Source organism: Sus scrofa, chromosome 3 (assembly GCF_054392235.1).
Source record: "Sus scrofa isolate SSC_HxYL_T2T_F1_AM1 chromosome 3, Sscrofa_HxYL_maternal_Yorkshire_Landrace_v2.0, whole genome shotgun sequence".
Taxonomy (NCBI): Eukaryota; Metazoa; Chordata; class Mammalia; order Artiodactyla; family Suidae; genus Sus; species Sus scrofa.
The window spans coordinates 115,870,001-115,886,886 of NC_139385.1; the positions used below are offsets into that span (position 1 = coordinate 115,870,001).

General features: G+C 39.9%; 1 protein-coding gene and 1 long non-coding RNA gene across 7 annotated transcripts in view; one reads left to right on the plus strand and one right to left on the minus strand.

The window, feature by feature from the left end:
- Positions 1 to 16,886, minus strand: part of CRIM1 (cysteine rich transmembrane BMP regulator 1) — a 204,024-nt gene that overhangs the window by 47,118 nt on the left and 140,020 nt on the right. For all 6 annotated transcript variants that reach the window (XM_085019582.1, XM_021087637.2, XM_021087640.2 and 3 more), the window contains 2 exons: positions 10,352 to 10,480; positions 1 to 156 (listed from right to left, as the gene is read on the minus strand). The exon at positions 1 to 156 is cut by the window's left edge and continues 1 nt beyond it. In XM_085019582.1, the coding sequence (XP_084875708.1) occupies positions 1 to 156; positions 10,352 to 10,480 (285 nt within the window). The remainder of the gene's footprint in view (positions 157 to 10,351; positions 10,481 to 16,886) is intronic.
- On the plus strand, positions 1,286 to 12,177 carry LOC146404881 (uncharacterized). Its single transcript, XR_014842275.1, has 4 exons — positions 1,286 to 1,412; positions 5,395 to 5,488; positions 9,821 to 10,156; positions 10,245 to 12,177. It is a non-coding gene; the product is annotated as an uncharacterized LOC146404881 (long non-coding RNA).

Sequence of the window (16,886 nt, forward strand, 5' to 3'; positions counted from 1 at the left end):
GGTATCCAAATGGACAGTACTTGTCACAGATGATGGGTCTGCACTTCTTGGGGCGTGGGCGGCACTGACAGATCTCACAGTTGTGGGCGTCGGTCAGGAAGCCGAAGGGGCAGTCCAGGGTGCAGCCCCGCTTGAGGCCTGTGCAAAGCTCCTCCCCTGTGAAGACACAGGACAGCACGGTTCCTTCAGAGATGAAACACATCTTCGCTTCCAGCCTTCCCCTAACCTCCCACTCTTCCACAAAGGTCAATGTCTCAGCTCTACCACAGCATTAGCTATGGTTCAAAATTCTAGATTGTGCTCTTTCATGGTTATCAGAACATAACTTTGGGTTTTGTACTAATACATAAAACAAAGTCCAACTCTGAAAAATAGGTTTCTGACGTGTACTCCCGTCTGGGGCTGAAGAGCAGGATGGCAACTGCTATTTGAGATGCAGATGAAACAGTGCATTTGCTCATGAAATGCATTCTTATCAGTCACTTTAAACCACTGATCAGCATTGATTACTCACATGTGAGAACTGGAAACGTACACCCCAAATTTTATTATGTATTTTTTTCCTATTGCATGCCCATGAAAAGTCCCCCCTCCCCCCCTTAAGGAGTGTACCCGAAGGCTTATGAAATTTCCCAGGCTAGGGGTCGAATCAGAGCTGCAGCTGCCGGCCTACACCACAGCCGCAGCAACTGGGATCCAAGCCGTGTCTGCGACCTACACCACAGCTCATGGCAACACTGGATCTTTAACCCACTAAGTGAGGCTAGGGATTGAACTCGTGTCCTCATGGATACTAGTCAGGTTCGTTACCACTGAGCATGACAGGAACTTCCACACACCTTTAGTTTTACAAGTTTTAGGTATTATCATATACTACTGGGTACCATGTATTGCAAAAAGGATTGCTGACCCTTTCTTTAAAAGGTACATCTCTAATAACACAACAGAAAGTGAAATAACCAGTGTTTCAACCAAGTATTTTTTTCCTCACCACTGACAAATATCCAGGTATTTGGATACACTTAGTTAACTGACTAAAAAAGGTATGTGCAAGAGATATCTTGCTTAATGTTTATTCACTATTTGAAATGTTCAAACTCTCCTGTTAGCAGAATCTACAGTGATGTTTACCTGTCCTCTGTTAGTCAGAACATGATTTTAGAAGAAAAAAAAAGGAAAGAAGAAATGGTGGCTGGCACAAGAAACTTCGATTAGCTCATTAGAAACCTTCTAGAGAAATTGAAAGAGGTGCAATGTAGGGCTTAATGGAGTGATACAGGGAATAAAAATGTTAAGGTAAATAAGAAAAGCATGCGTGATGATACAACCAAAGCAAGGTGAGACTTGTGTGAAGTACATGCAGAATCTGAAAGATCATCGCGTTTAAAGGAGCAGATATGAAGATGGCAAAGGTATGGCAATGTTTGATTATTGTTCTGCCTAGACTGATACAATGGGAAACAGACTATTTTTGTTGGAATAAGAAGTGAATTTCTATTTCAGTGGCCATGCTTTAAGCATAAATATTATAAATGATGCCTAAGTTACTAGGATAAACAACACATTTGGCCCTTCCACACACAAATCTCATAATCTAAAATTGAACCTTTACTACAATTAATAGGTGAAATGGGTTCATGTTTTACATAAATATTTTAAGATAGCATCTTTTGTGAGTCTTAGCTGGCAACACCCACATATTTAATTTGCTATCTTTTAAAAAGGAAAATGTGATTTACGGTATAATTTTCTAGTTTGTCATTATCATAAACCTTTCATTACACATATTTAATGTAACCTCGTGGGTCTGTATCACACTGTGAAACAGCTGATTACTAATTTGCATCCTTAAGAGCGAAATTCTAAATGGCTCATTTAAAAATTTGTAATTACATGACTTGAAAGGTCATCATTTTTCATCCCTTTCCCATTATTAAGGGGATGATGGAGGGAGAATACTTTCACAGTCACATTTCTTTCTCTGACACCAAGATCTAAGTTATGAATCCATTTTTCTATCGCAAGAATTTTTAAGTCTGGACACCAAGCAGATCATGTGTAGAAAGAGAGGAATTAAAAACACTCTCGAGAAAATCTCTGGGGATTACATTCCTTGGAATATTGAGTTTGAGCACCTTTGTGCCTTTATTTTTCTGGTCCTGTTAAAACAAAGAGTTTTTCCACAGACCTTAATCTAGAATGGGCTTCCCCCCTTAACAAAAGCTGTTGTATCACTAAGTTAAAAAAAAAAAAATCGGATATGAATTTGTCTTTATCTCTCCACTTAGCAATAGAAGGGAATTTCAAGCAAAGTCTGCTATGTTTCTACAAGAATTTGGGTCATTCATAGATTTCAGAGTGGCTGTGATATCCTGGGCAGGTTGCTCCGCTGATGCTGGCCTGACTTTTGGCTGCTCACCGGCCTGCTATCTCGTTTCTCCTCCCCAGTGCAAGGGAGCTCTAGGGCAGGGATCTATTTTCTTTATTTATCTGGTCCAGGTGCTATTATGGTGTTTGGCATGGAGTAAGTTACTCAATAAGTATTTGCTGAATGAATGAACCAATCCATATTCCAGGTATTTACTCCTCCACTCTCTAGAAGACTGCCATATTAACTGAAAAATAATAGGATAAAAAAACTTACTTTGCTAATATTGAAAGAAATTTCGAAATACTGTCATTTGCTAAACATTTCCAGATACCATCTTCCAAGCTCAGAAAGAGAGAACATTAAAGATCTTAAGGCAGTCCTAGATCCATGTATCAGTTATGGACCTTCCTTCAGGGAAGTACATTATCAAGGCAAACATTTACATAAAGAGCAGAAGAGACAGCTTAGAAACATCTTATTCATAGCTGGGTGGGGGTTTATAAGTTTGTCTGAAAAGCTTTAGTACATCACTTGAGGCAAGCACAGAAAGAATGGTAGCTTTATGTTCACAATTTTTCAACATTATGACTTTGCTGTGATCTAAAAATGCTTTCTAATCCAGAGGGGGAAATTACCATTGAAGAGAGAGTGACAAATAATGGTAAAGCACAGAGCCCGTGCAGCATGGCTGGTCGATAGCAGCTATGTAGTAAACTTTGTTTAGTCGGGAAGAAAAAAGACGTTTGCTCCCAGGGCCAAAATGTGGCACAAGTGTCTGCAGGATCATTTGTACTTTATTCTAAGTAAATACCACGAAGCTTGCACATAGAAAGAACACAGTGTGACACAGTGTCCCTAGACCTGTGCTGTGCTTCCCTGCCGCAGTACTTCACATTCTTGGGTTCTGGCAATTCTCACCAACCTGCAATCAGTCAGGGATACCATGGATAAATAAAGAAGGGCAACCCTGGATATGGTGGTCCCGATCTTGACCTTGGTTAAGTGTTCACACAGAGTAACGATGAAATGAAAACAAGAGCCTGCCCCCTTCTATTTGATGCTGCAACCTTATTTAGATGTTGGTATTATATTTCATGAAAATTATGAATGCTTTTTTCCTCCTTGCTACCATTAATTTTCTATGTGTGCATCAGTTATTTATCCCTAGACTTACAGAATGTTAAATGTGAAAGTTACAAATAATCTGATTAAAATCCACTTGCTTTAAAAATGGAGCAGATATGATGTCAAAAGACTGACACCAATTAATTCATTAATTCATATGGAAGTCATGTACTACAACTAGTAACTATAGTAAGCTGAGAAGTACTACGTATGTTTGACAGCATTTTTTTTTTTTCCCTTTTTATGGCTGCACCTGCAGCATTTAGAAGCTCCCAGGCTAGGGCTGAATCGGAGATGCACCTGCTGGCCTATGCCACAGCTATAGCAACACCAGATCCGAGCCGCATCTGTGGCCCACACTGCAGGATGCAGCAATGCCAGATCCTTAACCCACTGAGTGAGGCCAGTGATCAAACCTGAATTCTCAGGGAGACAACATCAGGTCCTTAACCCTCTGAGCCATAATGGGAACTCCTAGATAGCAAACATTTTTTGTTAAAAACGCTACTAACTGCCTGTACCAATAAAGTGCTAGATTATTAGTAGCTTACCTAAATGATTTTAGTTTTAACTGTTGTTGTACTTTCTTAAACATTTCCCAACATGTTTCTTTTCTTTATTCTAAATACGTCTTTGAAAAAAAATGAGTCAGGGACAATTTAAATTCTCTGTGTGCCCTTGATGCATCACTTTGCTTAGCAGTGTTATAATAATGGTATATGTTACAGGTTAAAATAGCAAAGCTACAATATGTTCAAATAAAAGAATCTTTTTGGAGTTCCTGTTGTGGCACAGCGGTTAACGAATCCGACTAGGAACCATGAGGTTGTGGGCTCAATACCTGGCCTCGCTCAGTGGGTTAAGGATCTGGCATTGCCATGAGCTGTGGTGTAGGTTGCAGACATGGCTCGGATCTGGCGTTGCTGTAGCTGTGGCATAGGCCACAAGCTGTAGCTCTGATTCAACCCCTAGCCTGGGCACCTCCATATGCCGCAGCTTTGGCCTTAAAAAGCAAAAAAATAAAAATAAAAAAGTAAAATAATCTTTTGTCATATAACTTTCATGTTCTTTTGAAGGACATGTCTCTACTGGCTTTTGATTTCCATCTTCAAGTGACTGTCTGTTAATATGTTTGATTATATTGTAAGAGCATTACAACATATTAGCATATGACAAATATTACCAACATATGACCAATATTGTAAGGGATAAGGCCCATTTTATGTTTTTGTATCCCTAGGCTTGGCATATGGTAGGCAATCAATGAATGCTAGATGAATGAAAGAAGGAATGAATGGGCAAACAACAAATCAGCCTCAGGGGAAAAATATTTATTTGGCATTAGTCTTATTTTAAGAAAGAAATTTTGATGCCAGTGGTCTATATATACCAAGTCTAACCCCTAAGAGAAAACTTGGGTATAAATGGTTAGGACCACTGCGTGTGAAACAGGCTTTGGTGGGAGGCAGAAAAATAACATCAAGGAGAGATTTCGACAAAGTCAATACTCATCATGCAGCTGCAACGGGAAAAAAGAACATACTTAGGCCATCCTTTACTATAAGGAACTTTCTTTTTTCTAAAACCAGGTGAAAGAGAGTAAACATATTTGAGGGTTAAAGTGAAAAAGCAAAAGGAAAGTTGTTTGTGTGCGTGTCCTCAGAGGACAGGAAGCACCGGAGGCAGGCGGGTGTTGGAACAAAGGAGGGGAAGCTGGGGGCTTTCCATGCCAGCTAGCTGGGGGCTGACTCAGAAATGCATGTTACAAAACAGCTATGGTGTTGAGTAAACGATTACCATATGTTGCCTAGTAAAGCTAGCTTTGCATTCACTAACTGAATGAATAATTAATAACCAAAATAACCCATTAGTTTGGTATTATTATCTGTCCTTTACAGATGAGGACATAGGAGCCCTGAGAAATAAAAGCAACTTGCCCTGATCAACTGGATACAAGTCAGTCTGACTCCAAAGACCTGGGAGTAGAGCTGGGTAAGTACATAACAAGATTCTGAAAAGCAAGGATTTGGCGGTTTGGTTTAATTTTCTGTCTTTTTTTTTTCTTCCTTAGGGGTGCACCTGCAGCATATGGGAATTCCTGGGCTAGGGGTCAAATTGGAGCCATAGCCACCAGCCTATGCCAAAGCCACAGAAATGCCAGATCTGAGCCACATCCGTGACCTATGCTGCAGCTCATAGCAACGCTGGATCCCTTAACCCACTGAGTGAGGCCAGGGATAGAATCTGCAGCATCCACATGGATATTACTTGGGTTAACTCGCTGAGCCACAGTGGGAACTCCTTTTTGGGGGAGCAGTTTGGTTTAATTTGACTCATCACCCAAAGGTGTCAAATAATCAGGACTATGATGGGAGGGTTTGAGAGAAGAATGCTCTATGGCTTTGTCACATACCTTCCATGTACTTCTTTTTGTATGATACAGACAAAATGACAAGTTCCACTTGGTGTTTAAGTAGGTTTGAGGTACATGGTAGCAGTGAGTTTGATGACAAGACTAACCTAGGTTCAGAGTCTCAGTGAGATGAAATGGATACATGGCCAGATGGTGAGACCTCAGAAGGGATCTCAGACCAGGGCTGTCCATCGGCAGCCCTGATTCTGCTGATTCCTGGCTCATCCACTCGGCCCACATCTACTGGACACGGAGCATGGCCCCAGGAGATGGGGCAGTTACTTTTTTTTTTTTTTTTTTTTTTTTTTTTGTCTTTTTGCTATTTCTTTGGGCTGCTTCTGTGGCATATGGAGGTTCCCAGGCTAGGGGTTGAATCGGAGCTGTAGCCACCAGCCTACGCCAGAGCCACAGCAACGCGGGATCCGAGCCGCGTCTGCAACCTCCACCACAGCTCACGGCAACGCCGGATCGTTAACCCACTGAGCAAGGGCAGGGACCGAACCCGTAACCTCATGGTTCCTAGTCGGATTCGTTAACCACTGCGCCACAACGGGAACTCCTGGGCAGTTACTTCTTACCTCTAGCATGAACAGAGCCTGGGTTGTCCCATAGAACCAAAGCTTCCTCTTAATAGAATTTACTTTTCAAAGTTATGGAATTTGGTTTGAAATGATGATATTTCTTTCTTTTTTTCTGGCTGCACCCATGGCATCTGGAAGTTCCTGGGCCAGACACTGAACCTGTGTCACAGCAGTGACCCAAACATCTGCGGTGACAGCTCTGGATCCTTAACCTGCTGAGCCACACAGGAACTCAAAAATGATATTTCACTAGTGTGTTGGCTAAAATTTTTTCTTAGGGCAGGTCTTGCACTGTATTCATCTTTGTGTCATTAAACACCTAGTGCAAGTACCCAGAACTCAGCAGGTAGGTGGAAAAAGAAAGGTGGGAGGAGGGAAGAAAGAAAAACTAGATCTCCTTACAAATAAGTAAAATTTGCAAAATATGGATGGCTAATAGATTTAATATGTAAAAAAAAAAAAAAATCATTGACACAAAATGCAATGGTCTCCAGTACATATTTCTTCCTATGTGCTAAGGATATGGAGGCACAAAGCATGTAGTATCCGCACGTGTTCTTTTCACAAAACCAGGAAGCAAAGCTTACACAAAGACAGGCAGAGCAGCATTTTCCTGAGAGGCTCAATTTGCAAAAAGGCAGTCATGTTTTTAACTTGTTTCAATGACAACTGAGGGAAATTGCTTCTTTGGACTTAACTACAAAGGGCTCGTGGTCAATCAGCAGGGGTCTTATACCTGTGTGCTCCTGTGGCCCCAAAATTCATAACAGCAAAGCCCAGGTGAGGATGGTAGGCAGGGTGATCAGGTACACTCAAATCTGTATTTTTGGACTTCAAAAAGTTCAAGAAAAATGAGGTATGCTCTAGCGATATGAGGAATAAAATATGAACTTTTCATGATGTAATCACTAATTACCTTGGTGTCACAAAAAACAAACAAACAAACAAACAAACCCAAAAACAAAGCTGGGAGTTCTCGCTGTGGCTCAGCAGTAAGGAACCTGACTAGGATCCATGATGCGGGTTTGATCCCTGGCCTTGCTCAGTGGGTTAAGGAACTGGCATTGCCGTGAGCTGTGGTGCAGGTTGCAGACGTGGCTTGGATTCTGCATTCCTGTGGCTGTGGTGTAGGCTGGCAGCTACAGCTCTGATTCAACCCTAGCCTGGGAACTTCCACATGCCATAGGTATGGCCCTAAAAAAAAAAAAAAAGACAAAAAAACAAAACAAACAAAAAAACCCCAAGGCAATTTAAAACAAAGCTGGCTGTGTAATATAGCAGCCAAGGCAACTCTCTATCATGAGTTATTGCAAGTTCATAACTGACCTCCCAAAGGGAGGCATAAAAAGGCAGATAGATGTGGGATAGGGGCCTGGCCCACCTCCGAACAGAAACAAGTGTAGGAAGGCAGACAGTGCCTGACAGGTGGAGCTTATGGGAAATTTAGAGATGGGAAAAACCATCGTCAAAACAAGGGTTTGAGAACCTCCACTTCAGTATCAACACCATCCCGCAGACAGCGAGATGGTAACAAATGACTGAGAAAAGTGAATTACTTAACTCCTACCTGCCTTTATCAAAAATATTCTTTCAAAAGAGAGCATGCCCTTAAAAGGTGAAGAGGAATAAGGAACCCAACAAAACTGATGAACCAGAAAGTGAGCATCTCTCTCTATTATAAAGTAATCCCAACTCTCTGAGCCCAGAACAATGACACCCAGATGCTCTCAGAGAACCTGTGGATTATAGAAGCATTGTCCATGCTTGAAGGCGTCAGAGAGAACAGAAAGAGAAAATGGAAAGCTAAAGAGGCCAAATGTGAATTCAAAAGGGACAAAGGATTCTAAGACTAGGGGTACTAAGCTTGACATTCACGAGTGGAAATTCTGCAGAAAGACCTGTTAAATATGGGATTTGTGATATTTAGGAAAGAAAGCGATGACTACCAGGAGCCAGCATAGGTTCATGAAAAACAACCCATGCCCTACTAACTTCATCTTATGTTCCAAATAGGGTTTTCAGCAAAGGAATGATGCAAATAGAATGTATTTTGATTTCAGATAAGATACAGGCCAAAAGTTTTAAGATTTCCTTGTGAAGATGGAGCTGATGTGTTGTAAGCTGAATGACCCCACAGAAAGAGTGAGGATTATGGCTCAAAGTCACTTTGCAAAGGCTCTGTCCTTGGTTCTATACAATTTATTTAGTGCAACACACACACGTATATACAGATACACATAAAATACATATATATTTTTTATGGCCATACCTGCAGCATATGGAAGTTTCTGGGCTAGGGGTTGAATCAGAGCTGCAGCTGCCAGCCTACACCATAGCCACAGCAACATCAGATCCGAGCCATGCCTGCAACCTATGCTGTAGCTCGTGGCACTGCTGGATCCTTGGCCCACTAAGCGAAGCCAGGGACTGAACCCATATCCTCATGAACACTACATTGGGTTCTTAACCCAAAGAGCCACAACGGGAACTCCTGAGTGCAATAATTTTGATGAGGATGTGGAAGTTAAGCTTATTTAATATAAATAAAGATTCAAAACTATCTCAACTAGTTGGTAAATGGTTGGAATTTTTCGGGATAATTTCTTGTTAAATTTGGCCCTACGGTTATATCATTAAAGCAATCAAATGTTGCACAAAGGAAACTTTCCACAGAAAAGAAAATCATGGACTTGGACAATAGACTTGTGGTTGCCAAGGGGGAAGGGGAGGGAGTGGGAGGGACTGGGAGCTTGGGGTAAACAGATGCAGAATGTTGCTTTTGGGGATGGATTAGCAACAGGATCCTGCTGTGTAGCACTGGGAACTCTGTCTAGTCACTTATATGGACCATGATAATGTGAGAAAAAAGAATATATACATGTAAGTGTAACTGGGTCACCATGCTGTACAGTAGAAAAAAAATATAAATAAATAACTAAAAAAAAGAAAGAAAGAAAAAATAATGTTCAAATACAGAACATGAGAACCACCTAACAGCCACTGATGTAAAAAGCACCAAGTGGTTCTAGCTACTTACATGTTCAGTATTAGTCAACAGTGTATAATTCAAAGAGCAAATGCACACTTAGGCTACATAACAGCCCTGTATTGACCAGACCACATTCTGGAGTATTTTGTTTGTTTGTGGGCCACACATTTACATAAGGACCATGACATACTGTAAGCGTGTCAAAAGATGGAAAGGACCGAGAAAGTTCTAGAAACTATGTCACCTGGAGAATGGCTGAGAGGATCGAAGAAGTTTATTCTGGTAGAAGAATTAGAAGCCTTCACAATCGTTTTAAATATGAAGGGCAATTTTTTTTCCAGGAAGAAATGCAGTATACTCTATCGTGTTTCCGAGATGGTGGCCTGGAAACATGACTGGAATCTATGCAGAGGAGAGTTGGGATGAACAAAGTGGAGTGTATTCTCAAGACTGTGGCTGCCATACGCCAAATGTGACACCTCTGTGTGAGTGACCTCTTTGTCAGTGGATGACCCCCTGCAAGGCTAGTACTGAGAGCTCTGCGGGTGTCTGGAAACATGTGCCCGAGAGCTCCCCAGGGTGCACACACAAGGCAGCTGGACATCAACAAATATTTGAATGGAAAGAAGGCGAAAACAGGAATAAAGTTGCAGCCCTTTTTCTCCAAATGACCCTGAGTATGTTAAATACATATACATATATATATATATATATATATATATATATATATATATATATATATATTTTTTTTTTTTTCCCTTTCAGGTTGCTAAGGGAATGTCATGAACAGGAATGAAAAAGATCTTCAATCACCTAAAGGCTTTGACAATATCACATTAGGCTGGGGAAAAACACAGTCTTTGTATACTCACGGTTTTTGCACTGACAAGTTCGACAGCCATTGTGATCAAGTTTGAAACCATAAATGCAGTCCTTCTCTGTCAGGGTGCAGTTTGATAACTCCCCACATGCAGGTGGATCAATTGTGATGTAGGTTGGTTCTGATAATAAAGAGAGAAAAAAATCGATGAAACACATGATTACCTCTTAGATGGTATTCAATCTTCGAAATCCCACACTACAGTAAGTTACCAAAGAACTAATCCGTAATTTTCATCCAATCCTAAACTTTTATACTTTTATAATGTCTTTAACTCCTGAAAAAGAAATATTTTTGTTTAGATTTTTGAAAATCCAGACGTTCTATTTCTTTACATTTGAGCAATTTATGCATTTTTGAGTACTCAATCACAACATATCTCTGATAAGACAGAGAAAGCAGATACGCGAGGCTAGGTAAATGCCATTCAAATCATTAACTGTTCTATTTCTTCCTGGTATTTTCTGAGTTTAGTTTTTATAATAATCAGGATACAGCTTCCAACTGTCAATTATCTCACACTACGTTTTGCAATACTTATGCAATCTGTTAGAATTTTTTTTTTTCAAGTAGTAAAGATGTTTTGGAGACTAGTTCAAAACATCTGGGTTTCTTTGATCTTTTATGTGACAGTCCTTCGATTATTACAGGGGTGTGACAGAGCCTATCATCTAAAGCAGCTAATACTCAGGATCCAGGGCCTATGGGAATGGGAGCATGAGACACAAGTGCAGGAGGAGACCAGGGCAGCCATCCTGGGCCGAGACACACAGAAAAAACCAAGGCCAGGGATGAACCTGACCTTCCCTGCCATGTTAATAATGAAGAACTGATCTGGATAATAACATTAACCACATGCCATAAAGCGTACCATATGCCTACATAATGTCTGAAGTGCTCTTTATAAACACCTTCGACAGTTTTATCATAGTCCAATGAGATGGGTGCTGTCATTATCTCTATTTTATGGATGGAGACAGCGAGTATAATGTCTTGCCCGAGGTCACAGAGGTAGTAAGTGGTGGACCCCAGTTTAAAGGCCAGGCCTTCTGGCCGTAGGGTCACACTCTCAGCTTCAGTTCAAGACAAAGCCTGCTGTAATGGTGTCTGTCGTGCAGTGACTGACCAGGGGCAGTTTATATAATGTCACATTGTGGGAAGACCGCTGTCGAAGGGAACAGGGATGCTGACGTATATCTGTAGCCTCTCCTCAACCAAAGCATAGGGTGAACGTCTCCAGAGTGAGCTGGTTCTCACAATTATCTTTGTGATGCACTAAGGACAGAATGTCTCTACCTATGTGTTCACAAATGGAAAATATGGGGTGCAAAGAGGGTAAGTGGCTTATCTAAGTTTACATAGCAACCCAGTAGCAGGCTGGGAATAGAACAGAACAGAGGTTCTGACCCCCTGTCTCACACTCTATCCATTAGTCCACACTCTCTTCTCAAGTTTCATCTCCTGTTACCAGGGAAGAGAGACCAAAAATAAGTGTTTTAGCTGCCACCACTAAGATCAAGAGTTCTACATTTTTATCCACCTGCTGAAAGAGGCCAGTGATTCAACTGCTCACAGGTAGTGAGCAACCAGGACTTGTTAAAGAGACGCTTCGATCAGCATGCTCCCAGTAAAAACATGTATGCAGGGGGTGTTGCACATTCTCTATTTTTATTACCACAGTTGGAAGAACATCTCCCTGAAACTTATATATAAAATTTCCATTGCTGTAAAGTCCCTAATTTTCTACAACTATAAATATAATAAAATGCATTGAATTTTAAAACAATAAAAAATAAAATTCCTAATTTCCTTCAACAACTAAAGTATCTTTTCTGAGAGATACCTGTAAACATCAAAAAGTAGTTTAATTTTAGGCGGGTTTTAAGATACACGGAATTAAATCCAGTTGTGCTGCTATTCCCCATTCCCTGAAAATTTACTGTAAATATCTTTGGTCTTCAAATCTATCATCTTTCCTTGATTACTACTCTTGTTATCCACCCAAGATAATAATTCTATTTCAGTCTTGAGCCACAAGACTGCCCAGGTTTTGTCGAAATTATTCTAACCACAAATCTAAGCGCGTGTTTAAGTAAACTATACCATTGAAGGAGGAGTTAGGTCTACACTTCAGAGAGTTACTGGAGTAAGGATCAGGGCTGGATTCTAAACTCTACGTCCAGTGCTTTGGCGAATGGCTTATGGGTAAAGAAATATCGTGGGCACATCTACAGAAACACAAACCTTGTATTCTTTACGGACATTTAGGTTCACGAGAAACTTTTGCCTTCAGAAAGTATACGATGGAAAAAAATATATTTGGGCAGATTACACTGATGCTGAAAAACCACAATCATCATGAGGATTTTACTGTCAGTGACTTTTAGGGATTTGTTAGAGAATCATTGGTGATGGATATGCTATTTTGGGTACATATTATGATTAACGGATGGGATTAGGATTGTGATCTGTGGCTAAAAAGTAGAAGAAAAAAATAATTGGGTTGAGGATCAGAACCACAACACTAACTCAAACAGGTCCACGCTTTATCTCAACAGGTGCACCCACTAGGTATATAGTTCCACATGTATATCGGCACACATTTCTCCAGCAGAGGAAATTCGGTCAATGTATTTCCCTGTCACGTTCAGGATAACAGCTTTTTCTCAGTGTAAAAAAAAAAAAAATGCATAGGACAGTTGGTTCTACAATGCTGCTATGTAAGTATTTTAGGTAAAACAAGTCCTACTGGATATCTTCCAAGCCTCAGACAACGTAAGAAGCAAAACATTATTTTATGCCTTTAAAATGAATATTTCCCCATTCAACGATGATGTACATTAGATGGAAGAAATTGGGAAGTATCTACATTTCCGACTCCCTCAGTATTTATTATTGAAACACAGAAAAACTCAACACATTTATTTAACAAAACCCATTTACTCTATAACTATTCAACTGCCCCTCAATAGACTAGGCTGAACACAACTCATTGTGATATAAACATAGATAGAAGCCTATATTCTTTTTTAAAAAAGCATTTTAACACTAGTCATCTCATTTTACTACATTAAACAAATAAATATTCTTTTCCTTTTAATATAAACAGGAACAAATTTTAAAAGCCTTCTGAGGGTAGTGGCGCATGTTTTGGGGGTTCCTATTGTTGTCTTAAGTCACAAGAGCTAACTATTGACCTGTAATCAACATACATGCAGGCAAGGAGCTCTCTCCTAACATTTCATCTGAAGTCAGACATTATGTTCTATTCCCTTTCGCCAGTCTCTCAATATTTTAGTGCTCAGTTTCTTACTATGTGATGCCATCTCTATTTTAGAATTCTGTAAGAATAATATTACAACAGAAATACACAACCATAAATTGTCCAGCAAAAATCCTGACATTATCATAAACGGATCTGAGAGCCTGCTTTTAGTCCAGTATAATAATACATAATCTCAGAACTGGTCCTATTACTAATATCAGGGCAATATTTTGAGAATAAAGTGCTGTGCGACAACTGAAATTCAGTTTCTCATTGTGAATAATGAACTCCAAAGTGAGACATGCTTGATACCATCCTGAATGAGAGTATTTCAAATGAATACTGCATTTATAGTTCTTAGAGAAAAACCAAGAGTTGGTTAGATTTTTTTTTTTTTTCCTCAGTTTATATTCAAGGAAGTTCTAGGCAGGGGAAGAGGTACATTTAAAGAATCTAGAATCGGAGTTCCCTTCATGGCTCAGTGGTTAAAGAACCCGACTAGGATCCACGAGGATGTGGGTTCAATCCCTGGCCTTGCTTGGGTTAAGGATTCAGCCTTGCTGTGGCTGTGGTATAGGCCAGTGGCTGCTGCTCCGATTCAACCCCTAGCCTAGGAACCTCCATATGCTGTGGGTGTGGCCCTAAAAAGCAAAAAAAAAAAAAGTAAAGAATCTAGAATCATGGTGTGACAGTGTGACTGTTTCTAATCCAAGTAAACAGAAGAGCTTGAGGATGTGTCAATGAAATCTGTGAGATGTGCACTGTGCTTATTAGAACGTCCTGAAATTTGTGTACTAGCCACTGTTGTTATCCCACACTTTCTCTAGTCTATGCAACAGTGCTCTGAATAGGGAAAATATCCTGGTGGGTCCTGGCTTGAAGACCAGATGATCCTCGTTTAAACCCTACCTTTCTGTGCTTTTAGATTACATGGGGGTACAGTACTGACATGATATATCAGAGAATGCATGACTTTCTGGAAGGATGATGGCAATGCCATGTCCTTTTATCAGTTGAACAGAGGCCCTGCTAAGACTTTTTGGAGACACTGATGCATCTGTCTGTTGCCTGAAGCAAAGAAAATGGTCTCTCTTTAAACTCTTTGGGCAGAGATGCCTTAGTGGGCCTCTTTCAAAGGAGAAAAATGGTCTTGGATCTCCTTATTTAGGAGAATGAGAAAATGCCAGCACAAAGATGGATTTGGCAAGGGGAAATGCAATGCAATACTGCTTACGGGATCACCCTGAAATTCCATCTCATCTTGTATTGAATCAGCTGAGGAATTAAAGAAATACCTTAATGTCCTCCAAAGGAAGAAGGCTTGAAACAGCAGGAATTCATTGTCTTTGGCTACAACTATTTCTAAAGGGAACCCTGGAACCGCTTCTTTGTGGAGAAGAATTCTAGAAATATTTTCTGAGCCTAGAAGCAATAAAGAACAAAAATGGGTGTTTGTTATGTCTCTATCCATTTGCTGTTTCCTACCCTGCATCTGAGTGGGAATCTCTTCTCAAGCTATCTTTTTCCTGAATGACTTCTAAAGACTTTCCAAGTACCTTACTCTCTCCAGAAGAGCTATTTTTACAAGAACCCTTAGGACTGTGTCAGGAGTGCAGATGTTCAGCCATCAATTCTTATCCCAAGTCTTAAGAGGACAAAACTCTGGAAGGAAACTATTATAAACATGCAATAACATAAACAACATATACTGGTTCTTTTACATTTATTTAAAGTTTACGGATGGATATTCCTTTCACCTCCTAGGAAGCCCAACACCAATCTCTTATCAGTAAAAATATTTCCAGGGAAACATTCATATTTTTCATGATTTAGAGAGCCTCAGACACTAAGTTTCTGAAGAACACCACCAATATTTTATACTGATGTTTAAAGTATTTCTGAGGAGCAGTTTTATCTGCTCAATAGGGATATTAAGGCACTGTGATCACAATTTGGTTAAGAGTATAAAGTTGAGATAATCATTATTTTAACTCCAAGGCCACAGCAGTAGACCATAAAGTAACATACATTTCATTATTCAGGAGATATAAATGTCTTCAGCAAATCTAAGCTCTACACTTTCTTGCTTTCTGTTATTTTATTTTATGGAAAATTTCCCAAAAAGAGGAAAGAGAAGTTAGGTTGATACTCAAATCCAACCTTTAAAAGTTTTAATATTAGTCCTATCTTCATACTGGATAGTTTAATACATACGGGGCAAGAACAGAAAAAAAAAAAAAGAATTCATTTTGACTAGCAGTTACTTAAAAACGTGTAATATTAATGGTAATTTGCTTCTGAAACAAGGCATATAATCACTGATTTTTATAGTTCTGAGAGATACAGCTTAAATGCAAATGTTACTGGATCTTATAACTTAATGTCTAAACTGTATTACTCCACTGAACCCCTGGTTTTGAATGAATGCATACAAGGTTCTTCTCATGACTTGATTACTATGAGCTATTTATCTTACAAATAATACTAATTATCCCCATTGAGAAATGTGTGAAGCACTCTTTCTGTTAGCAACCCTGGGAAAGCTGACAGTCAATTAGTAGCTCTTAAGTATGGGTGGGTGACTCTGGATAAGCACACTTGTGGAAGGCATACAGAGCCACTGTGCTCAGGCCTGTCTGCGGCACTTGACTCTGTGAGGAGGGTAATAATTAGCTCTGGTTCCAGATCTCAGTTGTGTCTAGGAGGGCTGCTGCCTCCCTGTGCTGTGCTCTGGGTGAGTGGCAGGTCTGGAGGGGCTGGCTGTGGGGTGCAGCTGTCTATCAGCACCTTCGATTTCTGTGAATCCATACAAGTGCATGTATGCACACACAGACCCATACCAAGAAAAGCTTTCCTGGAAAAGCATCACTATAGGCAAATTTCTAGAAAAAGTAGTTTTTTTTTATGGCAGATAAATCCTTATATTTCTTTTATAAGTTAAAAACTTTTCAAGTAGAAGTAATAAGATAAATGAAGCTAATTCCTATCTGTCTCTTACTACTTCTCCTTTGGGGATTTATTAATGGTTTGCATATTTCATGTAGCTCTTCTGTGTAAAATCACAAGCCTTCTTATTTGATTGTGAGAGACAAAGATGAATAATTATATTGTCTTTCCAGACCTAATCCAGGCATTCTCTTCCTTAAGTTTTTTTTTTTTTTTTTTTTTGGGAGAGGGCTGAGGGTGAGGCTGGACTTTATGCCATGTGAATATCTAATAACTGGCAAAACTCCAAAGCCTCACTTGGTTTAAGTGGCTAAAT